The sequence below is a fragment of the Ascaphus truei genome, chromosome 1 (assembly GCF_040206685.1).
Source record: "Ascaphus truei isolate aAscTru1 chromosome 1, aAscTru1.hap1, whole genome shotgun sequence".
Taxonomy (NCBI): Eukaryota; Metazoa; Chordata; class Amphibia; order Anura; family Ascaphidae; genus Ascaphus; species Ascaphus truei.
In genome coordinates this window covers 445,304,130-445,328,898 of record NC_134483.1, presented here as the reverse complement: position 1 = coordinate 445,328,898, position 24,769 = coordinate 445,304,130, and the positions used below count along the sequence as shown (strand labels likewise).

The 24,769-nt window shown below is 43.6% G+C and overlaps 1 protein-coding gene across 1 annotated transcript in view; it reads right to left on the bottom strand.

Moving 5' to 3' along the window:
• Nucleotides 1-24,769, bottom strand: part of PRSS12 (serine protease 12) — a 139,334-nt gene that overhangs the window by 43,883 nt on the left and 70,682 nt on the right. The window contains exons 3-7 of the mRNA XM_075616387.1: nt 20,008-20,186; nt 18,081-18,237; nt 6,134-6,312; nt 5,197-5,338; nt 2,317-2,513 (exon numbers count right to left, since the gene is read on the bottom strand). Of these exons, the coding sequence (XP_075472502.1) occupies nt 2,317-2,513; nt 5,197-5,338; nt 6,134-6,312; nt 18,081-18,237; nt 20,008-20,186 (854 nt within the window). The remainder of the gene's footprint in view (nt 1-2,316; nt 2,514-5,196; nt 5,339-6,133; nt 6,313-18,080; nt 18,238-20,007; nt 20,187-24,769) is intronic.

Genomic DNA, 24,769 nt, shown 5'->3' with positions numbered 1-24,769 from the left:
TGTCCAGCCGTTCGCACGCTTACACTGCGCATGCGCGACCTACCAGGGGGCCCAGCCGCACATCTGCACTGCGCATGCGCAACGATCAAACATGGCGGCGCCCTATGCTTTCCGGGCCACCGCGGGCCTCCGAAGCACCGGAGCGCTCCCTGCTCTGCCCCCACCCTCCTGAATTGCCAGCGGGTCTGCCGCTCGTCACTACAGCACCCGCAACGGAGGTACAACGGGGGGGGGAGGGGGCCAGGGGAACACAACTACATATAGATATGAATTGGCAACTTCATCTCCAATGACTACAAGTACAGTATAACGTTCTCCTAATTCACAGGCTTGGGCCACGTCATGATGTAAATGCTGGGACATCCCAGGCAAATATCTGCAGAGCTGGCGATCTCCCCGGTTGTGTTTTTGTTTAGGTAATGTAAGTGGATACAAACTTTTTGGTAAGGGCATTGCTGCCTACAGATATCTCCCTACATAAAACTAATGTCAGTTCAAAAACAGTAAGAATGTAAAGAAAAAGGTTCATATTCTTAAAGGCCTCAAAACAGATCTGAGATCTGTCAGGGTCTGAAGAAAATGCTGACAGGCACACATTCCACTATGAACCTCTTAATGCAACTATAATGAATGCCACATGACAGCGCTAATATTTAAAAGACCACGGCTCCTTATCAGTCTGCAGCTTGATAAACTGCATCTGGCAGTAAATTCTGTTCTGTGGCATGGACAATATTTCTGTGGATTCCGTATACTATTCTCTCTTTTACTAGTGTGTTGCAGGCCCACTTAATCTTTTTATCCAGCATAAGTATGTCCAATCTTTAATGTGCTGCACTCTTTCAGTTGTTTTATTCATGGTCCTGCATCTCGGAGGAGCAGATTTGGAAACTAATCCAAACGCATTTTGGCTGGAGCCTTGAGTGGGTGGGGCTTTGAGTTATAGATTTTATTTCCGTGTCATCTCGTTCTGCAAACACTACACCCCCAATCTTAAAGGATGTGTCTGAAATGTTGTATGTAATGTTCTCCAAATTACTAGGATACTCATGCCACTGTGGCCAATTCCCTTTTGGCTCCTGCAATTAATTAGACAGGGTTTATATTTGTTATGGAAGAGAAGATGCGAAATGGCTGAGTGTATTCACTGTACAGAAACTCCAACGTACTATTTGCTGTGACGTAGGGCTGCACGTTTCTAGAATTTCCTTAAGCTTCTATCAACTTTAGGTAAAAAATAAAAAATAATTACTTTAATTTGATATCGTATGCATTTGATTATTAAATAGAAAGTATTTATTTATGATATGCTACCCCTAGCACGTGCCATGTAGTAAACGTTGTTTTTACATTTGATGCTTCCCCCCATCCCCCATTTGTGCTTTGCCCCATTTGTTCACAGCACGGATGATGCTTTGAATGGAGCACGGAGGGTGTACCAGAGAACTTGTCCTATCCAAAGCACAGAGGGTGTACCAGAGAACTTGTCCTATCCAAAGCACGGAGGGTGTACCAGAGAACTTGTCTTAATTCGACAGATTTACCCAACATTTATTTTAGATTTCTTTTACAGTGTAGGAGCCTGACAGCAAGTCAGTGAATGGCAAAATCCCAGCATCATACCCATTATTCTTTGGCTCACCGGTAGAGATGGACGAATCTGCCCAAATGAGTTTCTCATTTTTTCTCGCATTTCTTCACCCCCCAAAAGCCATTTTGTGGTGTAAAATCCGCAAACAGATTTGGTCGGTTTTAATCCACATGGATTCACCAAAACCCACCATTGGACACAACCTGTGGACGGATTTGTAGAATCTAATCCATGGATTGTATTCTACAAATCCATCGACGAGATGCGGGATCCACAGATTGTATTGGTAATAATAATAAAAAATCCGCAAAACGCCAATCGCCCTTTTTGTGATGATCTGCTAAAATCTATGGACCACACGAACCGGCCGATCCGCTGTGGATTCAAATCACCCCTCAAAATTTGCCCATCTCAACTCAGTAGAAACTATACTATTTGACATTATATATGTGCAGGGATCGAAATAATTAAATATTTGCAGAACCTGAGTATCTAGAGGAGGGACTGGGAATGTTGTGCTCCAGGAGCCCCTGGATTCGGGTGAAATGTGTTGTTGAGATTGAATATTTAATACCTCTGTACTGTATGTTGTGCCTCTTTGTAAGTTGAATGATGAATTCTTGAGATACTTGCAAAAAATGCTGATGATGTAAGTGTTGTGAACTTTGCACAATCAGGTTAAAAAAATAATAATCTTTCAGTTCATAAGATGCGGAGTTACTCACCAATCAGAGTCCTGTGAATATCAGTGTCTGGGTGGCAGGTTATGCGGACATCCTCCTGATGACTACAGTCATGTTTGCCCCAGTCTTTCTTAGAGCACTGGGTAAAGGCGGACTCCTTCCCTGTGCAGGTAACGTCATCCAGCCATATCACCCCAGTACTTTCTTCAAAGTGACTTTCCAACGCACTCTTTCCATACCTAGCAAACAAATGGCAGATATCGATGTATAAACAGGAATACAAACATGAATCTTATAAATAGGATAGTAGTGGTTTATTGATACATGTAGATGTGTTGTAGGTTGTTATCTCTTGTAGGGATCCAATATCATCTACTGTAGATGAAAATAGTGTTAACTGAGCTCCTAAAACTTCAATGGTTTCTTCTTCAAGTGTATTGTGTGTAAACTCGCGTGAAGAAGAAGCCTATGAGGTTTTGTAATCACCCCCCACTTGTTTTCTATTTTATTTTTCTATGTATAAAATCTGTTGAGTATATTGGGTCCTACGCTGCCCCTATGTAATGTCTGTGTGTACATCTGATGGAAAATGCAATAAAAATATTTGTACGGAAAAAAAGAAACACCATAATTTCGTCTATGAAGAGCTCTAATGTTGGTCCCCTAAGAGGAATCTCAACCTGAAAAGAATTAACATTTCTTGTGGACCAATGTTGCGACCAGAGCTGTGAATTACTTCATATATAATCATTAAATGAGCTCATAAAGAAGATTGATTAAGATGAAGTTAATAACAGCTCAGACATGATAGCCATATGAAAAACTCTGGACACTAAAGTAGACAACATTAGCCAAAACTGAGATGTGCCACTACTCTGGCTTCAATATTACTTTAAAGTCCTTATTCAAAAGTTATGAATGCATTACAGTTCAATATTACCAAAAAGTCAATACATCCCAGATAGAAAGTCCAAAATAATACAAAACGTGATACATTTCTGTGTCCAAAACAAAATGGTTTCGCCATTTATTCGCCCTTCTGTCATGACCGAAATGCATTGTCCTGAATACAAAGAATACTGTATATATATATAATATTATAACACATACAGTAAAAAGTAAATGATTTGTTGAGCATCAGTATAAGTACTGTAGTTCTGAAAGACTTTTATCGTCTCAATGATATGTACAGGCACAAGAGAATGTGGGGAAGAAATTCTTCATTGAAAGAAAGGAATTCAAGGCTATGTGGTTTATAATTATTGTGGATGAGGTGTTCCAGTGCTGTACAAACAGTTCTTGGGAGGACATTACAAGGTAATGTATTGCAAACAGAGTGTATTATGTTATAAATGTCAATTAAGTAATGTTAATATACAGTAGAGCTTACTGAAATATCCTGCTCACAGTGCCAGTGTGCCACAGCGACACTTTTCACTAATTCCTTGTTCTTTATCATATGAAGCATAAGAATGACATCATTATTGTCAGCCCCATAAAAATGGTCAAAGATCACATTTATGTATAAGAACTATTTTTGCATTATGTGATGTAAATAAATCAATACATTCATACACATAAGACCAGATAGAACGGGAAACAAAAGAGAGAATGTGGTGTGGGTTCCGATACTAATATGTCAATGTGTGAGCTGTGAATGCAACACTGTTTAAGATGAATACACGAAAATTCAATGTGGGTGGTGTGGTTATAAAACACGTTGAAAGACCTTAACCTCTAGAGTTTGTATCATTAAGTAATAACTGCTTGAAAATCTATTTTAAAGGCAAGTCGCACAGTGGTTTTACAACAGAGACATTTTCTATTATAGTGTATACGTGAATGTGAAAGGGGAGATCTACATATTTTGTTCTACTGTGCTACTCTGCTAAGCAGTCACATGGCCAAGAACAAGCATGTTTTTCATTGATTATAATGGGGCTATGTATAAGGCGTCACTGAAAGCAATTTTGACGTGAGTGACAAATTCCTGCATTTTGGTGCCCGATGTATAGAACCAATGATGTCTTGTGCAGTAAGTGCCTCACCTTTTTTCTCCACTAAGGAACAAATGATGCAAGAGGGGGAAGAGTTAGAGGCGGAGTTCGGTTGTTGTTTGTGGTACACATATGCAAATAATATGTATGAAAAATGTACAAGCATGAGCCACTCGTGTGCTAGAAATGCATCAAAATTGTCCGCCATTTTTATTCTTGGCGTAAAAGACAAATGCAAGTAGCCTGAACACCTCCTTTTGCATCTCATTCTCACTAGTAGCCAGAAAAATGTAACTAGCCATGCGCTAGTTAAAGGAGTTACACTGTGCTAACATTAGTTTATTCCCTTTAGTGGGTAAGCGCTACTATTAACCTAACTTCATTTAAGTGAAATAGCCTAACAGAGCTTAGTGCATCTGGGCCTTAGAACTGTGAAAACATTGGGCCATATTTAAGTGCTACTCGATAAGAAATATTCTGCTGGAAGACACCGTTACAGCCCTATTCACGTAAATGGGCCTCAAAGGGCCATATTTACTAAGCCTTGCTGGACAGTGTCTTATGAAGTAGCACTGCTTAGTAAACATTGCCATTTATGAATTAATTAAAACATCTTTAATAGCCTTCTTCTATTTTCATCTTTTACATTATCAGAATAAATGCCTGGACATCAAGATCTGCCCTACAGGTGGCCATACATGAAGATTTTGTAACTGATCATCAATTCCTTACAGGGTTCACTTCAAGGTGTTTGGATGAAATATTCTGTAAATTAGGAAGGGAGATAAAGCGACCTTGCTATGGTTACATGGAGCTGGCATCAGACTCTTCCATATACTAAGGCCACTTCTTCGCCACCTTTGCGGACTGTCCTGGTCTGGAGATCACCTAATGTGTTAAGTTATCCCCACAAAGTGAACCTTACTTGAATCCCAGTTGGCGACACACCACTTGTGTGTTCTGGTCGGTCCATCCATCATCACATACTGTTCCCCACTGTGCCTTGTGAAACACTTCCAAACGTCCTTCATGGCTACCTTTACCACCTGCCAGTCTAATAGCGCCATCTGCATGAGAAATTATTTTAAACGTATTAATATTATCTTTAGTAATAATTAATTAAAGTTGTTGATTACAGGAGAAGTTACCGTTCAGTCCCTGGAACAGGAAATGCTAAAACTGACATGTAGAAACAACAAAGCGAGTTATTTGATTATTGAGGAATTTATTGCAGGGGAAAGTGTGCACGCAAGTTCCTACTAGCAGAAAGTGTGCTTTCGACTTGCCTTTCGTGGGAAGAAATAGCAGGGTCCCAGGGCCAAAGTGCAGGAAACTATACTCACTTGGGAGAGCTGATACCATGATCCTACCCACAGCTAATCAGATAGTATTTTGAGCGTATCTCTGTGAAACTGTATCTAAGCTGTTACCAATTGCCTTTAAATGTATCTGTACTCTAGACCCTACCTAAAATTGTCTGTTTGTGATGAATGTACACATCTGAGACCTCATTATATTCAATAAAGGGTTAGTTTATCCAAAAAAAATAAAAACTTTAACCCAATTGACCAACACATCTTCATAAAGGGTTTTCATTTTACTCTGTCCAAATTCTTGGTGGTGCATTATAAACAGCACTGTATAATCAGTTGAAAAATATGCCAATGATGCACACAATCATGTTTTAAAGGCTTTGGGTTCTACACAGTTATCATGCCATCTTCATAGGGCCTCATGTGTTTGCTTATCATAATAACATTTGAACACACATTTGCCTGCAGCAGTAAACACATCAATCATAATGTTCTGGAATCCAGACTGTTAGGTCAAAGGGAAACTAATTTTTTACCCAGACGGGATACCTGCCAGTGGTGTGCAGGAAACTCCTGCATCTTCTTTATGGCCACAGTTATGTTCACCCCATGAGCTCCTCTGACACTCCTCTATAGAAAGCTCATTCCCTGTACATTGTACTTCATCCAACAGTATTGGTCCAGCGCCTTCTCCAAAACGAGCTTGGCTCCATGCTTTAGCAACACCCCTACAAGAAAAAGAATCAACACAAGCTAGAAAGCATTGCTATAAGTCATATTGTCATAAAAGTGACACAGAACGCAAGATATAAAAATGATTCTGACGTGTTGAATGGCACTTGTGTAAACTTGTTTTTTTTTAACTAAGAAATAATGCTAGGGCAGGGATGGGCAACTCCAGTCCTCATGGCCCATCAACAGGTCAGGTTTTCAGGATATGCTTGCTTCGCCACAGGGTGGCACAATCAGTGACTCAGTCTTTGACTGAGCCACTGATTTAGAACAGATGGCTCAAACAGGGATATGCTGAAAACCTGACCTGTTGGGGGGGGCTTGAGGACTGGAGTTGTGCCCCCCTGTGCTAGGGGGAGACGTGAGAGGCAGAGATTAGAGGTTTTCGGGGTGCACATATGCAAATGATGTGTAGAAAACAAATGCTACCACGTGCCACTGTTGTGCGACCATAAATGCGTATTAAACTTTTCAGCTTTTCTTAGTGTGAAAGAAAAATGCAAGTAGACGCAAACAATTATTAATGTAGTAATATGTATGAACATGATGCACACCACACAAAAACTACAAAAATGTGTACCTAAAGTAAGAAGAAATATACCAACATATATTGCTAATGAATTTAGATGAGAATTTTTTTTTCACACTTTTAATCTATTTTCCAAAAATCAATTCTTTATACATAGCCCACTACATATTATTGAATGTTTAACCGAATAGAATGTGGCACATCTTTAATTCCCTTGTTATTAATTAAATCAATTAGATTGTAAGCTCTTCAGTACATGGACTCCTTTTCCTAAATGTTACATTTATGTCTGAAGCGCTTCGTTCCATTGTGTTATTTGTATTATTTGTTATTTATGTGATTATGTCACGTGTTTTCCTACTGTGAAGCGCTATGTACATTAATAGCGCTATATAAAGCGCTATATAAATAAAGATATACATACATATTAAAGCATTACAGACATTCAGCTGGAAAAGGGGGGACTGAGTCAACAAACTCCTATTGCAATAGCTACTAAATAAATGTAATGTTTACTCAATGGACAATAATGTCCTGTTATTTTGTGGATATTGAGGTGAGTATTTATTATCAGCTACATAAAAGCTACAAATAGAAATGCATTGATTATGTGGGCAGTGCTTAATCAGAGTAAGTGTACTAACCAAACTCATTGCTATAATTAGATTAATAATCATTAGATTACAATCAATTAGATTGTAAGCTCTTCGGAGCAGGGACTCCTTTTCCTAAATGTTACTTTTAAGTCTGAAGCACTTCTTCCCTATGTGTTATTTATATCTTATTATTTATATGATTGTAACTATTACTGCTGTGAAGCGCTATGTACATTAATGGCGCTATACAAATAAAGACATACATACATACATACATACTATAAGGGCCAGCAATGCATTGTTAAGAAATTATTTGCAGATCTTCAAAGACTTTAGCATCTGTGAGTTAGAATTTACAGCTTCCTGAGTGCTAAAAATATGAATTAAATACATAAAATAGCTTGCAGTGTTATATAATCATTATGCAGCCTTATGTCTCCCTTTTGCATTTCGATATACGAGCTTGTATAACCACAGGCGAGGATAGATAAAGGTTAAAGTAGATGGCTTCACTTCCAATAAATCATTTATTGTAAAAGTATTTTTAAAATGTTCCTTTCTTTATAATTAAAACAACTTCATCATTGTCTTCCCGTTCCTCTGTTGTTAAAATAAAGATACTATACATACACCAGATTCACAGCTGTTTTGCTTGTGTTACCAAAATTCATCTTAATGGCAGTGGCAAAATCAAGCTAAATCTAGTCACAGGAGAATAATATTATTCTAAGACAAATACAGTGTAACTAGAATGTTACTAAATAAAATGTAAAATGTTGTAGGAATGGTCGGGTCTATCTCCAACTGCAAAAGTTGGGTAAAACCAGCACTAAAAACAGCCAAATTCATCAGCGGAAAGGAATCTCATTAAAAATAATGGGAATTTTTCCTTTGATAGATCTGGTGCAATCATTTTTTACGCAGACTTTGCAACCGCGATACTTTAGTAAATAACCCCCGATGTCTTCATATGAATGTGTCTGCCGTGTGCATTTTCATGATTATTCATCCATTATTTATTGGTATTTTAAATGTCCATAGAACTCAGCACAGACTAAGGCACAGGCAAGTAATGCACAGTTTTGTCTGAAATCCTGCTATGAGTCAAATGAAAGTGAAGCACAGGAAGACAAAGTATAAATCAGCACATCTTTATTCTATATCACAGAAAGTAGTGCTTTGCTTTAGAAACATCAATATCAATCAATAAGAGATTGCATCTAAGTGGACTATAAATGTCCCTCCCAGAAATCAATGTACCCAGCATAGTCTTTTGCTTTGCGGCTTCATTTTAAAATATGAGATCACAGTTCCTATTGATCTATTACTTTAGGTTGAGGCAGAGCAGTGATTTTAAAGGATCAGATCCACTTACATGGACCAACACATCGCAACATACCCAGGACTACTTTATCCAATGGGCAAAAGCGTCAGTTGCCCAGGGTCCACTGCCGTCAGGGGCAAATAGCCAAGTCTGCTGTCCCAAACCCGGTGAGCCCCCCTGCCAGTGACACTAACATGTACAGTAGTACCAGATAGTCAAAGGGGGCCTGCTGGAAGCATGTGGAAGGGGTGCCCACTCTGTCCGGTCCAGCTCTCCAGCTGGCCCCCTCTGGCCACTCCCTCCACTGGCCTCCCCCCACTCTGCTGTAACCCTCCCTGCCCATACCTTTACCATGAGGCCTATACCTCCTTCTCCTCCCTCCCCCCAGGAACATAACTTCTCCACCAGGTCCATAATGTATTAGTTGAATTATTTTTCACTTTCAGGGTTAAGGCTCAATCGGTTGTGCTCAAGGGGGCCCACTAGTTTATACTTTGCCCTGGGCCTAACCAGAGCGTTAAAGCGGCCCTGCATCTCCACCAACAGCTTTGTAACTGTATGTACTATCATACAAGTTCACTCTTATAAAAATCATTATACTGTACCTACAGCTATATACTGTATACTGTACCAGATAGCGGTCAGACTGTGTAATTCATGTGCTGTTTTGTCCTAAGACATAAAGAATGTAGAATATTGTGACTGTGAGGGGGTAACCAGGCTCTCAAATAAAGGTTAAGCCTGTTTTGGTTACCCCTGATCCATGTATAAGGGTCCAAGAGAGAAAGCTCTTGGGCCCAGTAGCATTGTATGATTCCAATGTATTATGCGTAATAAAAGTATTTTATGTCCTTTTCCCTTTCCAGGCATGCTAGCGAGCTGGGATTGCTAGGGTATTAGTTTCAAGGGGGGGTTTACGGAGGAAGTGTTGTCAGAAGGTAAGTCGGGGTCCGGAGATGTGGGTTCCCCCATAAATGTACCCGGGAATCATGCCTGATTCTCGGATACATGTAGGTACATTGTCCCGGCAATACTGTATCTCCCTTTGAAAACACAAGCGCGACTAACCACTAGAGTACCCTGCTCCAGTATAGCCTAGTTAAGGGTGGTATCCCAGCTAGTGTCAGGTAGCCCAGAATCAGTGTAGGGTTTGTGGGTGCCCCAACCGTATATAAGGTTGAGAGGGGACTCTGAGAGTCCTGTGTGAGTCAAAACGATAGTGTATAGGGAATAAGGCAGCTAAGAATAAAAGTACAAACATCTTTCTTATTCTGTCCCCTATACCCAGAGACTCAGAAAGTATATTAGAACATCTACCAGTGTATTAAAATATACTTTATTAATGTACTGTATGTAATGTGATTTTACATTCGAAACCCATGTCCAGCCAGGCTGCCCAAACTGACCCATAGGCGCCGGTAAGTCTGCTGGACATCGGAGTTCAAAGCCTTCAGAGGATGCCAGAGGTGTGAATAGTATTCAGGCAGTAGGGAAAGGCGGAGTACCAGGTCCGGGTCAATGGCAGTCATCCGGGCTGCCACTTGCTCTGCCAAACCTCGTGGAGCCTGTCCCAGCGGGTGGCATTGAGATAGCCAGGGACAAAGGTGGCAAAGTTGCACGTGTCCCTTGGCAATTTCAGATTTCCTGCTGACCCGACTTTTCTAGCCGTCTTGGCTCTGATTGGCTTCTGGGAATTTTCCCACATGATGATTGGCTGCTGAGTTTTATGAATGAAACTCAGAATACTATAAAGAACCTGTGAGCCTATCAGAGTGTAGTTCTCCAGTAGAAAGAGCACGGGATTAGCAGAGCAACCGACTAAGTCCTGAATTTTGCGCCCAAGTTCTCAAAATCGAATGTAGCAGACGCGGCTGGGATTTCATGCCGATTTGAGTTCCAGAGGATCAGTGGTAGATTGCGGTCAAGGAAGTCCAAGTTCTCAGAAGAGAAGGGAGCGGTGGCATGTGGAACTTCACGCTGATTTGGGAACGAGGGTGGTAAGGGTTGGTAAGTTTCTGTCTGAAAGCCTGTCCCGGCCTGTAAACCAGTCCCAGTTTGAATACCAGTTTCTATGTGAGATACTACCCCTGATTGAAGATCTGATTGTGTTTGAAGGTTTAACCTCTTTGCAAAGTAAATGCCGTAATGATCTCATGATGAAGGTTTACTGCCTCCGGGACTTAAAACAATCGCTGGCCGCTTGTATTTGCTTTCCTGGTTACCGTTTAACCTGGGAAAACGTTTACCCTTTGGAACTGGACGACGCCCAAAAGGAACTCTCTTCCCTGGCCTTGTCTTTAGACATTTATATAGCACAAGAGGACCCTCTCCTCATGTTGGCTCACGCCCAAAAAACACTCCAGGTCCTTTCCATGACTTTGGACATTTGCATAAAAGAACAGGATCCTCCCCTCGCCAGCTTCGCTGCCGCTTGGCTGTATCCCTGGTCTACCACGGATCCTTGCCCTGATTGTATGGCCGGGTTCCCTGACACTAATGATATGTCTACGTTAACCCCTGCCGATCAGTCCTGTGAGGTCCCCCTGGAGGATACATATGTTTCTCTACACAACACTAGGGTTCTAGTATCAGAGAATAAGTTCCTTAGTTCCCCTATTTCTAACTCTGAATCTCTCACTCCAGGTCCTGAGGGTTTTCCAGCTTTAACCCCTGCTAGGCAGTTCTGTGCGCTTTCCCCGTCAGAGAAAGAATCCCTAAGTTCTGTTCCCAGGGTCATTTCTGTATTAACCCCTGTGGGGCAGCTCTCTGAGTCTCCTTTGATAATTCCCTGTTCTCTGCCAGCCATGGTCACGCCCCTAGCTCCAGAGGAGAAATTCCTTGTCTCTCCTAATACAGAGAGAAGATTACCTATGTTCTACTCTCAGGCACTGTCTGCATTAACCCCTGTAAATTCTTGCTGCCTCCAAGTTAATGCCTTCGTTTTAGCCTCAGAGAATGAGTCCCCAAGTCAGATAGCAGAGGTTGCATTGAAGGATTCCCCTAACCTTACGGAGTCCTTAGAAATTCTTTGCTATAAATCCCCTGCTTCAGCTCAAGTTTCCGCAGTCTCGCCTCCGGAGATTTCAGCTAAAGTTCTGGTTCCTTTAAAATGTATTCAGGAATCAGGTTTTCCCCTAAGCTTGCTCACAGAGTTCCTTCTCCCGGGTATTTCACTGAACCAGCTTGTCGCCCAGAGAGCGGTGATCCCTGCTTCAGCGCATAGTCCCCACATTGTGGAATCTGTAGTCATTTCTGGTTTCCCAGACATTCCTTACCAAATACCTACTTCAGAGACCAGTACAGTTATGTTTAAACCCCATGTACTGTCTGTGTTCTCCTCCTCTCTAAGCTTAGGGTTACAAACATACAGTAGTCTGTATGTTTCTCCTGGGGTTCATGTTATGTTCCCAGGAATGTTTGCTGACACACGACTTTCTCTCAAAAGTGACGCTTTTACACATATACTAGTAAGAAGCCTGCACACAGTTTCTCCTCTCACTGTATTGTGTCTTACTGGTCCTGAGTCCCTGAGAGGTGATAACCCTCCTTCGGTTTCTGAATCCTTTCCTACAATAGTTATCCTGGCTGGGGGTTCCCCTGTTTTCTCTGCCCGGGCCAATCCTCCAGGGATCAGCATATCAGAACTTCATTAGTTCTGTCTGTGACCATTCTGCCTATTTTACAAGTCCTGGGGTTTATATCTGAGCTATTTAGTTTTCCTGCCCTTGCTAAAACTCAGTCCCTCAGTTCTGCGTCTAAATATGCCCCAGCAACCATTGGGTTACTCTGGGTAGAAATTAAAGCTCCTGTCGTAAAGGGTATTTTTTTCACACATGTCCAACAAATCTAGAACCTCAGTAATTGATTCTAAGTCATCTGTCAATACATCTGAATTTTTCACTAGCCAAACCCAGACACCCTCACTACTGGCTAGGAGTCCTGCTTTCAGAATTGGTGCATCAGAAAACATGCCTATTCAGGTTTTTGTCAGGTTAAGTACCCCTGTGGTTAGGGCTCTTGCAGTTTCAGTTAAGGCTCCCTGTGCTCCTAAGGTGCCTGTCACTAAGAGTTTCCAGGGTTCCCACTTGCCGTTTGTTTTCTCTCAGGTCCCTGTCACTGAGGTACAGACTTCAGCTTCTGATGTTACCTTCCCTCCCACCACTACCCTGGCTCTGCCTTTTGCTCAAGCTCCTGATAGGAAAATTCCAAGGCCTATTCCTGATTCCCTGACAATACTATCTCCCACTGAGGATTTCCCAGTATTTGAGAGCTCCACTATGGTTTGCTTCTCTGCCTCTGCTAAACCATGGTTTTTTCCCTCGGAACCTTCGTCAGTCCCTGTTATTTCCTCTCAGTTGGAAATACTCTGTATGTATCCCAAGATTTCGGTCTCGATGCCTGGTTTACTGCTTGCCTTGTTACCTTCCATACCAATACCAGGAGATGCTTCCACCCAGCCTATTTCCTCACTAACCATTACCTGGGAGACTTCTGGAGGGAGAGTCCCGCGCAAATTCCAACATGCAGTAGTCAGCCAAGACTTTTTCTGTTCTGAGATTCCTCCTGGGGTTTTCGATCAACTATCAAGGCCGCTTATCCTAGTTTCTGGCTCCTTTACTAAAGTCTGGGCTTCCAGTGGGGGTTCTTCTGCCGTTTCTGCTCTGGAACCCTCTGGTTCTTCACAGCCCTGGATTTCCAAGTCATTTTGCGGGGCTAGCCATGTACCAAAGATGTTTCTTCCACCACTCTCATATCCTAGAACTGTACTCACCAAAGAACTGCTCGTTTACGGATCCCCTTTTCACCTAAAGAACTTTAGGAACAACACGTTGTCCCCGAAACCCATGGATGGTCCTGCCTGGCCGCAGTTCTCACCAGGGGGTGGGGGTACACTAAGGACTAACCACGAGTCTCTGGACCACGACTCTACCCCCAATCCTAGACGGTTCAGCAACAATTCCCGGTCCTCCAACTCTATGAGTGCTCATGTTCGCCCGGAGTTCTCGCGTGAAGGGGGGGTACTGTAAGGAATCCGCTCCATGGTTTACTGGTTGTCTTACCTTGCAGACCGGTGCAGTTCTGGAACACTTCTCCTGTTATTTACTGCAGCCTGGATTCTCTCACCAAAGCAATACTGCCACACACTCCCTCTGATATTTACAGCAGTCTGGATTCACTCACCAAAGCTATACTGCCACACACTCCCTCTGGTATCTACTACAGCTGTGTAGCCTATCACTGCAACCTAGATTTGCATTTACTCATTGGAGCAGTACTTTCACACCCCCCGCCGGGGATTGGCCCGCTGGCCTTTAAGTACTGTGTTCCCACAATGCTCCCTGCCGAGCATAGTCCTTACCGGATGTCACTACCTGTTCTGCCACAAGCTCTCGCTTGTTCTCCTGTGCTGAAGCGGAGGTTTCGCCCTGCGTTCTTCAGCTTCCTGTTCTCCTGTGCTGAAGCGGAGGTTTTGCCCTGCGTTCTTCAGCTTCCTGTCCTCCTATACTGAAGCGGAGGTTTCGCCCTGCGTTCTTCAGCTTCCTGTTCTCCTGTGCTGAAGCGGAGGTTTCGCCCTGCGTTCATCAGCTTCCTGCTTTCCTGCACTGAAGCAAAGGTTTCCCCTGCATCTTCAGCTTCCTGGTTCCTGGGGCCTACTCTTTCCCTAATCTAGAGAGGCCGTGTCCTGGTTCCTGCGCTGCAATGGAGGATTCCCCTGCGTCTTCAGACTCCTGGTTTCCTGCTCTGATGCGGAACTTTCCCTGTGTATCTTCAGCTTCCTGGTTCCTGGGGCCTACTCTTTCCCTAATCTAGAGAGGCCGTGTCCTGGTTCCTGCGCTGAAACAGAGGATTCCCCAGCCCGCTCAGGACTCTTGCGCTGTGCACTGGTTTACCCGTGCAGCTAGGCGGTGTGCTACTCTGGTCTGCCTACCACCTCCTGAGACCAGTACCATGGGCCATGGTCGCCGCACGCGCAGAGGCCAACCTCGCGCTCCTAAGCTGAAGCGGGGTCTTCCTGACTATCTGTTGCCGAACTCTTGCTTGAACAATGTTTATCCTGATGTCTCCTGTCCTGACCCTGGCTTGTACAACGACGATGCTGTCTTCTCCTATCCTGATCCTGCTACGTATGACTACGAACTGCGCAATCCGGATCAGCCTGCGCGGTCTAAGGTCGGTGCTTTTACAACCCTACCTCAGCCACGCGGTCCGACCCTGGTTTGTGGCGAGCACAACCGTGACACCCCCAAAGTTTTCCAACGTGAAGAGAAAACCCCAGAAAATGTTGGCACAAACGCCTCCCAGGATAGGACTGGTGTCAAGCTGTTCATCTGGCTATGGTGTTTTGTTGTTTGAAAAAATATCAACAGCAAGGAAAACAATATTGCAGTGGTATACATTTCTGCATTACATTATACTGTACATTTATTTTATAACTCACTCCATAACACTGTGTTAAGGTAACAGAACGGATATCCATGAAACAAGAAACAATATGGGAATATATGCAGCATTATAAGAGAGACACATAACTCTGCCTTCTTTTTGCTTTGACATTTTCTTGGAAACCGTATAAAAAAGTACTTTGTGGAGCTTGATATGTAGCTTCCGTAATAACATTTACAATGTGCCACTTAAAAAAAACAAAAAAAAACACTTAGTCGCAAAGTATACAATACCATTGTTAACAACCCAATGAACACTGTGTTGTTGTTATAAAGAAGATATAGGCGCAGTGAGAAAACTTTAAGACACAGTCACTTTATCACTCTGTTTTAAACACCAAACGTTGGATTCCAAGCTGTTCACACAAGGATTTCATTATTCATTATCCTTGTAATATAATTTGATATATAACCTCCTTTAGCTTATTTAACATAATCATGTAATGTTGGTAGTGGTTGTCTTAGATAAATGTATTATTCTGTACTAAATTAACTTCCTTTTCTTAACATAATTAACAATGTCTGGTATGAATTTACTCTGAAACTTGCCTAAAGAGGTCGAAAAATAATAACACTAAATAGCAGGGAAGCAAAATGGTGTCATGCTGTTTATGATGAAACATAACACTAAAAATATTTTTGATTCGTTTATCCATTTCTGTGTCTACGCTTCTAATCTATATTTTTTATTTTAACTTAAAATTAATAACATATATATATATATATATATATATATATATATATATACAGTGTTCGACAAATCCATTAAAATACAGGCCCGTGGCGACTGGATTTGACCCCGTGGCGACCTTTTCATGGTCGACACCAAGCAGGGCGGGATTGGGGGCGGGACGCGGTGGCGAGTAGATTTTTTGGTTCGGCGAGTAGATTTTTGGGTGATTTGTCAACCACTGTATATATATATATAAACAAAGATAAGAAGCGAGTGTTCCATGGAGCACGTGCTTCTTATCTTTGTGTGTTAAATTTCGTTTCGGATGTGTTCCATCTTACACAGAAGCTGCCTCAGTCTCTACTGTATATCACTTGGAACACTTTCACATCACGTTTTGTTGCTCATATTTCTTTTTGACTCAGGGACACAGTTTGCAAATTACTTGGACACTTCGTGACACTGATTTAAAGTGCACATATATATTGATCTATATGTTTATTCACATTAATTAACCTAATAGACACCAATTAGATTGTAAGCTCCTCGGAACAGGGACTCCTCTTCCGAAATGTTACTTTTATGATTGAAGCACTTATTCCCATGATCTGTTATTTGTATTATTTGTTATGTATGTAACGGATTTTCTGGCCTAGCCTGACCCACCCAATCTCACATTGGCCCCTGTGGTCTAACCAGTCCCCATTACAGTGTAGTGTCTGGTGGTGCACCTGTTGGCAACAGGACTCCTGAGTCTCCCGCATGATATTGTGTGGGGAATGCCAACCCAGACAGGCAGCTGAGGTAGTGTGCTTGAGTCCTACCTAGATCCAGTGCAGCGCCTCCACCTCATCAGGATCCCTGCGTCCGCATGGGGATGATTCTGATGAGGAATTCCTCTGTGGTGCCTTCCTCTGCAGAGTAATCCCAGACTCACACATGAGGGTATCTCTATTCAAGGTCATCTTTATTGGCATGGTGGTATGGGCCAGCTGCCCCTCACAGCTATCAGCTTAGCCGCTCATTCCTTTGCTGCACTCCATCTGGAAAGTTCCTCCTTCTCCTAATGGAGTTGCTTTCCACCTCTCCCCTTAGGGAGATTCAACAGCTTCTCTGTCTCTCTGCTCAGAGCTGCACAGACTCACAGCTAGCATGAAACTACTGCAACACTGTTGCAGACCTTCAAGTGCCTCTCACTGAACAGAGGCAGCACAACAACAGGAACTGAACTGACAGGAACTGAACCACTAACTTTAGGCAGTGCTGTGTCTTATATCACCTCAGGAACAGGCACATCTCTGATGTCACTAAGGGTGGACACCAAGCATGTTGTCACTTCCTTTGGGACATATGACACCTCACCAGGGTTTGAGGGCAAACCTCCATGATGACTACTGGCAATCCTGCATACTTACCAGGTTTACTGCCAGCATGAGAAAGAGATATGTACACCAATATTACACATGGCTACATGTATATGATTGTCACGTGTATTACTACTGTGAAGCGCTGTGTACACTAATGGCGCTGTATAAAGACATACATACATAGTAACGGTGTACTATATATTATTGACTGTCTAGCGCTGTAATACGCTTTTCTGTTGATATATATATACACACACCCACACACACATATATATATATATATATATATATACAGTGTTCGACAAACCTATACATTTGCTCGCCCCGGGTGAGTGGATTTAACCCCCGGGCGAGTAAATATTGGCCCAAGCAGCACACGTTTGGTACTAGGTGGCGAGTAGATTTTTTTGTGTGGCGAGTAGATTTTTTAGTGATTTGTCAACCACTGTTATAATATGATACCTTTCCGAAGTCAGGCAATCAAGAGGCAGCACTCAAGCATAATATAATAACACAAGTGTATTCATTGAATAAAGGTTACATCTAGACTAGAATACACTTGTGTTATCATATTATGCTTGAGTGCTGCCTCTTGATTGCCTGACTTCGGAACGGTATCGTATTCATATATTTCCTATATGAGGTATGCACCTACATTCTACAGTACATGTGTCTACAGGAGTGCCAACTGCTGCATTTGACACATATATATACATGTTGCCTTTGTTGTCTTTTTCACCCATCATAACTTAAAATGTATATAGTATATATATATACTAGCAGCTGTCCTGATTTCCACTAAAAATGTGATTACGAAACCACAAACACTCACCCGAGTCCTAGCTGTCTGCAGACGACTTCAGCATCAGCATCATCCCATTGGTCATCACAGACGGTTCCCCACTGGCCAGAGTGATAGACTTCTATCCGTCCCTCAAAGGCAGAGCTCCCACCGACCAGCCGAGCAGGGACAAAAACAGAGTCTGTGGCTGCAAAAAGAAAATGTGGTACACACCAGTGCCATATTTACTAAGAAGTGTTACTCTATAGCACACCTCACATGCTGGAAGTACTCTCTTTGTTTATAGGCCACTCGCACTTTCTCATCCTAATATAGCATTATTTGCAAAACCTCCATCCAATTCTTCTGTCTTTTAAAGGGAGGAAGGCTTTAAAAAGAACTGACAGACATAAGACGTGATTAGACGGTTGGTGGATTGCCCAGTAATAACGAAACAAATAGTTAATTGTGTGCATAAAATAACACCCTCCAGTATTAGGTGTATGTCTGCTTGCAATAAAATGAAGGGGACAAAATAAGGCATTTTAAATAAATACGGTATATTGTGCATGAAAAAAAATGGACCAACGTTATGGTCCTGTTGCACAATATATTTATGTAAAACGGCCTTTTGTGTCTCATTCATTTTATTCCAAGCAGAGATAACAGGTGCCAACAGGGATTTAGTGCACACTCCCAGTAATCATATCATTTAAAACTACAAATAAAACAACATCGATGTTTAACTATGAGATTCCTCTAGCCTAGTCCTATGATATTTTTCTTGCTGGTATAAACCTGCAGCTCTGCTTTAATGTACAAGCCTTGAATTATAAATGAGATCACTGGCGCAACTCTTGTAATGGACAACGCTGATTCTCTCGGCCTCACTATGCCTAATTGATCTGTTTGATGCACAAGGAATTGGTTTGCTGGGACAAAACATCTTTCTTGTTTACTGCCTTTTTTAACAGTGTTATGTGGACCTCTTTGAATGTTTAGTTGCATTGTGTGCTAAGATCATGGAAAAGAAAACCGTGGTAAAGAAGAGGAAAGTTGAAAGTTGAGAGAGAGAAAAAACAAGGAAACATTTTTTTTGCAAGAGGAGGTAGACATGCATAGCAAACACTTCCAAACTGATCTAATTGTTATTAAACCAAGAAAGGGCAGCAAACACTGTTCAAAAGGCAGTGAAACTCAATGACAGGCCTTCAAGCAGCAGGTATGAATGAAGCCCTCTTTTCACACTTTCCTTCTGAGGAGCGCGATTTCTCAGACAGAAATACGCAGCGTAAATTGGTATCTTGGAGTTCACAGAAGGACATCCTCATGAGTAGAGCTAATCATTTGAGCTTTCAATAACTCTTGGAAGATAACTGGGAGTTAAAGTTTTTACAGTATTTTCATGTAACAGTAATAGTGTGAAATTCAACTTGACATATACGATTCTGCTGAAAATGTATTTGTATTTTATTTTTGATATAACTAGGGTTACCATACCTTTGTATTTTCCCGAACATGTCTGGCTTTTTCATATAAAGTCCCAGTCCGGGAGAAAATTTTAAATAACTAAAAATGTCCGGGATTTCTAGATGCACATCGGCGAGCGCCAATCGCGAATGTGTAGTTGGCGCCCATCGCTCACGGATGCCTGGTCGACTTTCATTCGTGCATGTGCAGTTGGCGCTCATCGCTCGCGGATGCCTAGTCAACTTTCATTCGCGCATGTGCAGTCAGCGTGGCCGCTCACACATGCGCGAGCAAAAGCCGAGCGTGCATGCGCAAGCGATAAGGGCATCCTGCGCATGCGCGATGGGTGTCCCCATTTTTGAGTGGTGAATTATGGTAGCCCTAATATAACTATTATTGGACAACATGAGATAAAAGTCATATATAACCCCCAAAGTTTTGTATTTGTATTAGCAGCACATACTATTTGGCACACACATTTGATTATGCTAGAAATGTTTTCCTTTACCGTACGTAAAGCTACATGTGACTGCAGCTGCCATGTTCTGTGGACAGGCCCCATCCTGCCAGATGTTTTTTTCGCACAGAAGAATATTTTCCTCATTGCCATGGCAACGAACATCATTCCAGAAAGACTGAATTAAGCCCAACCCCGATAATAGGGTCTTCTTAGCGGTTCCTTTGTCTCTGTTGAAGGGTAAATTGAGAAGAATTACACGCCAGTACTGTGTTTGGATACAATTATGTGAATGACCACATAACTCATTAACTAAAACTGAATGCAGACACAAAATGTACCACTATTGGGTATAGTATCAGACGCTATACAATATGGGTGGGTCTGGAAAGTATTACTAAGACTCACCCAGCATTGGAAAAGGATTAAGAGGGGACACAAGTAGACCTGTTTAAAATAATGCAGAGTTAATATTAAAACATGTTAGTGATAATAGACACCAAGCCGTATATGGTTGTTGGAGCGCTATTGCTTGTAGAGAAGATCATCAGTACAATCACAAAATATTATTAATTGAAGAACATGTTTATAACATGTGATGGTAGTACGAATAGTGTATGCCACTGTGTAACATAGCCTCCCGGTCGCTACTTATTTTCCTGGGCCTTACCAGTATAAGCCCTTTTAGGTGCAGGCAGTGGTTGGGTTGATTTCTTCAAATAGGCCCTGTGTGCTTTTGCAGCTTTGGATGTATTAGATGTATCCAAGGGCGGGCCTAGCAACAGCCTGAGAGTGTCAGCCTGAGGGAAGGATACTGATTGGTTCATCTGTTGTATGTGATGATCAATCAGTATTCAGACCTGCTCTGTTATAGGGCGGGGTTACAAACATCTCTTCAGGATTGTTTCTGGCACTTTCTCAGAAGTGAGTCAGTCTGTCTCCCCTCCCCCTGAGGAGTGGGAGTGTGTGAGTGTTATCCTGAGCACTACCAGGGATAACAATCTGGATGGGGCCTGCAAGGCCTTATTCCTAAAGGAGGGCTGTATAGTCTGGCTGACTTCTGCTGTAAACGAATAAAGAACCAGTTGCACTATAATCCATTGTGGTTACTGACTGGACCAGAACAAGGTGTCAGTTTGGGCCATCCTGCTGCTATCCAGAGGATCCATGCTGACTGGAGGCGCTGCACCAAAGAACTAAGGTAACCTGTAAACCTGTCCTGCACAACACCGCGGAGCACTCAGCCCTCCTGTTGCCAAACAGGAACAGCACATCACTTAAATGGAGAAGCAGAGAAACAGATGACCCAATCTCACGTAGGGGGGGGTACAAGGGCTACACCTGTGAGGCAAACAGAAGGCCGTAGATCTCCACGGTTGTGTGGGGAGTATCAGGACAGGTTCGCAGTGATTTCCTCAGTGGTCAGTGCCCCCAGTCCAAGAGGATCCTGAGGTTTCAGGATATACCTCATGGACACAATGGAACCGGTAAGGCTGTCCTGGTGAGGGCCTTTAGCATGCCACACCCAAGAGCGTGCACAACCTCTCCAGGGGCATTGGCCACGGTCTCCTATGCCTCGGTCTCCAAAGAACAGTGTTGTTGGTTCCGCTCCTGCTTCCGGACTTGGTAGCGATGCAAGAATAGTTCCCCGGGAGGGACGGAAGCAGGTACAGGCGTAGAGACAGGAAGATCATCATCGACGGTCGTCTCAACCGCAGGGTCCGCTTCGATGATCACATCATCCAAGCCGTCACCCTAGGTATGGGCCACGTAAGCCATAGCTCGGTCGCGGGCTTCACAAAAAGCCCGGCACTGAAGTCGGAGCTGGGACATCCCTCCAGGAACGTTAATCAGATGAAGGTCGTCATCGGGCATCGGGACATCCAGGTAAGAACCAGGACTTGTGACGGATGATCGGTGGTAGATTCGGGATAATTGGAGGTCAAGACCAACCTCTCCTCGACAGTTGCACCCTCGTTGTTTGGCAGATACCCCACCAGTCTAGCGATGGATGATCTCTCCGTCGGCGAGCAGAACGGTAAGGGCGTAAATGGCCCGGCTTGGCCTGATCTTGTCAGGCAGTGGTATGCCTCTTCCAAGGCGCAGATCTAAGCTGGAGTAAGTACAGCAGCAGCGGGAGACTTGCTTGGCCGCACCCCGGCCAGGGTGGGCACAGGTACAGCTGTGAAGGTAACTTCTCTCGCAGGCAGGAGGAACAGCTAGCATTGGTTCTTAGCACTCCCAGCGACCTCACCCCAGAGTCAGTACTGAGCGAACGGCTAATTCCGCTTTTGAGATCGGGACTCACCAATGGCTGGAGCATGGTCCAGTAGTCGAGCCACAGAGCTTCAGATGTCTGCCCCACCACCTCCACCAATCTCTGGATGACTTCAGCAATGGCAGTAAGGTGAGCAGACGTCTCCGATCCAGGTCCCTGGAAACGCATGTAGGGTGTAGTACATTCTGAGCACTAGGAAGCAGATCCCAGCGCATGCCCCACCTGCGCACACTGCAGGCAGACCAGGTGAAGCGTGTTCTCTCCATCTTACGGTAACAGGATTAACCCTCCAGGCAGAACGAAGCGCACGTCTTTTTCTTCTTCATCGTCGAAGGCAGGTAAGGAAGTAAACGCACGTCTGTACTGTAAGGCTACCACGTACAAGTGAAGTTGGATCTCCACACTCACACAGGGCAGCAGAAGGATACGCCCATAGCTCCTCCCTTTGATTTTAAGAACAGCCACTAGGGAAGCAGGGTGTAACTTGGTGTTCGTGCCAATCCCAGATATATTGGCTCAACACCAAACCTAGGAGGTTTCGCAGAACATATTTTGCAACTTTAGCTTGTAACTTCTTGCACAAGCTGCCATGAGGTCTCCCGTTGAGCGGGAACCGCCATTTTGGATAGTAAAAACAAAGTCTTTGCAGCTTTTTGCTCAGGCTGCCATCCGGTCTCCCGTTGAGCGGTAACCGCCATTTTGAGTAAGAAAAGCACCGTTCTTTCAAAGCACAGTCTTTTAAAGCACAGTCTTTAAACCACAATAATTGCAACAGATGCCTGCAAATACAGACACAATTGAGCTGGGTAGCGTGGGTGCACAGGGTCCCTGCGAAGCCTCAAGAGCCCGTCCCCAACAGTGCTTGGTTGATTAGGGTTAGGGTACCCCCTCCCTGGTGACGCCTCAGGAAGCAGTCCCGCCCCTTTTTGGGTAGCCACGTTCCCCGGTGGAGCCTTGGGATACGCACCAACATAGTATTTTATAGGAGAAGGGTTACCACATTCCCCAGTGGAGCCTCAGGGTACGCCCCAACACTTTTCCTTGGTATAAGGGCTGTGGGTGACCCCCTTCCCAGTGACGCCTCGGGAAGCTGTCCCCAACATCACCCAGAGAAGTGCAGTGCATAGCTGCCAGATAGTGCACAAGTCCATAAAACAGAAGCATGGCTCTGTTGCAAAAACCTGTCCTGATACCTATCTCAGCAGCGCCTCCAAATGTAGCCCTCTTTCCCTTATCCTCTGGGAAATAGTCTTGCTACCGGTGTATTCTGTGGCTGCTGTGGTCATACCTGTGAGGCAAACAGAAGTCCGGAGATCTCCGTGGTGGTGTGGGGAGTATCAGGACAGGATCGCAGTGATTTCCTCAGTGGTCAGTGCCTCCAGTCCAAGAGGATCCTGAGGTTTCAGGATGCACCTCATGGACACTTCTTTCCTTTAGTCATTACCATGCTTTAAGGTCTACACCAGTTGTTGCTTTGACTGAGATTTATTGGCAGTAGTATTTGTAGTACATTCACTCGATCCTTATCACTGTACCCTATCCCTTCTTGGACTAGGCCTCAGCCACTTCTCTATGCAGAGTATACACATTCTGGCATCTTCCAGTAGCACTCCTCCCTCCTTGAAGGTTAACACAAGAACTCTCTCTCTGGAGCAATTTTACTCTGCTCCTTAGGCTGGGGCCATGGTGCCTTCGCCCCCGCGTGGAGGCGTGCGGAGGCTGTGAAGCGGGTGCTTTCCCTGGCCATGGTGGATGGGCCATGGGGGGCGTTCCTAGGGGTGTCATGGAGCTGGTTTGCCCTCATTGGGTGAACCGTTCACATGACCGGCCTGTCGCGCCAATAAATCAGTTTCAACTGATTTCTTGCGCAATGCGAGCCCCCTCCCGCTTACGCCGGCACGCCGCGTGGACGCGATAACTGCCTTAAGGCAATCCGATCGCTCAGTGTGCGGACACCTCCGCATGGTCTGTAGCACCATAGCCCCAGCCTTACTCTTCTCCTTCACACTGTGGAGACTCACCACCCTCCTTCCCTGGGGAGTGGCTAGTAAGCCAGCCTATTTCTGTCATAGGCCCCATTACTTCTGTGAGAGGCCACTAATAACTTTACTGTTCATACCTGCTGAACAATGTAACATTTCACACACTGAACATTATAACGGATCCCCTCAGGAATCATGCCCACACTGCCCACCTTTATAGGGACTTACAGTGAGGTCATGGCCAGGAAAAGGTTAGTCCAAGAGGACTTGGCTACAATTACAAAGATCCCAAATTAAATTCAATGGAGAATGTGGGCAGGAGATACAGTTACAGATAACAGCTTTAAAGAGGTCAAAATTGGGTCAAAATTATTTTATTTTAAAATACTTCCACAGAAAGTGAGAAATTATCATCTGTCCTTTCAAGTATTAACATTCAGCTGCAGTATTATGTGTACGTACTGTACTGCATGTACATTTTTTAATTGTATTAAAAGAAAATCTTGGGGGATGAGGTAGAATACTGCAATGAGCTATGTTGTTTTAAAATTAA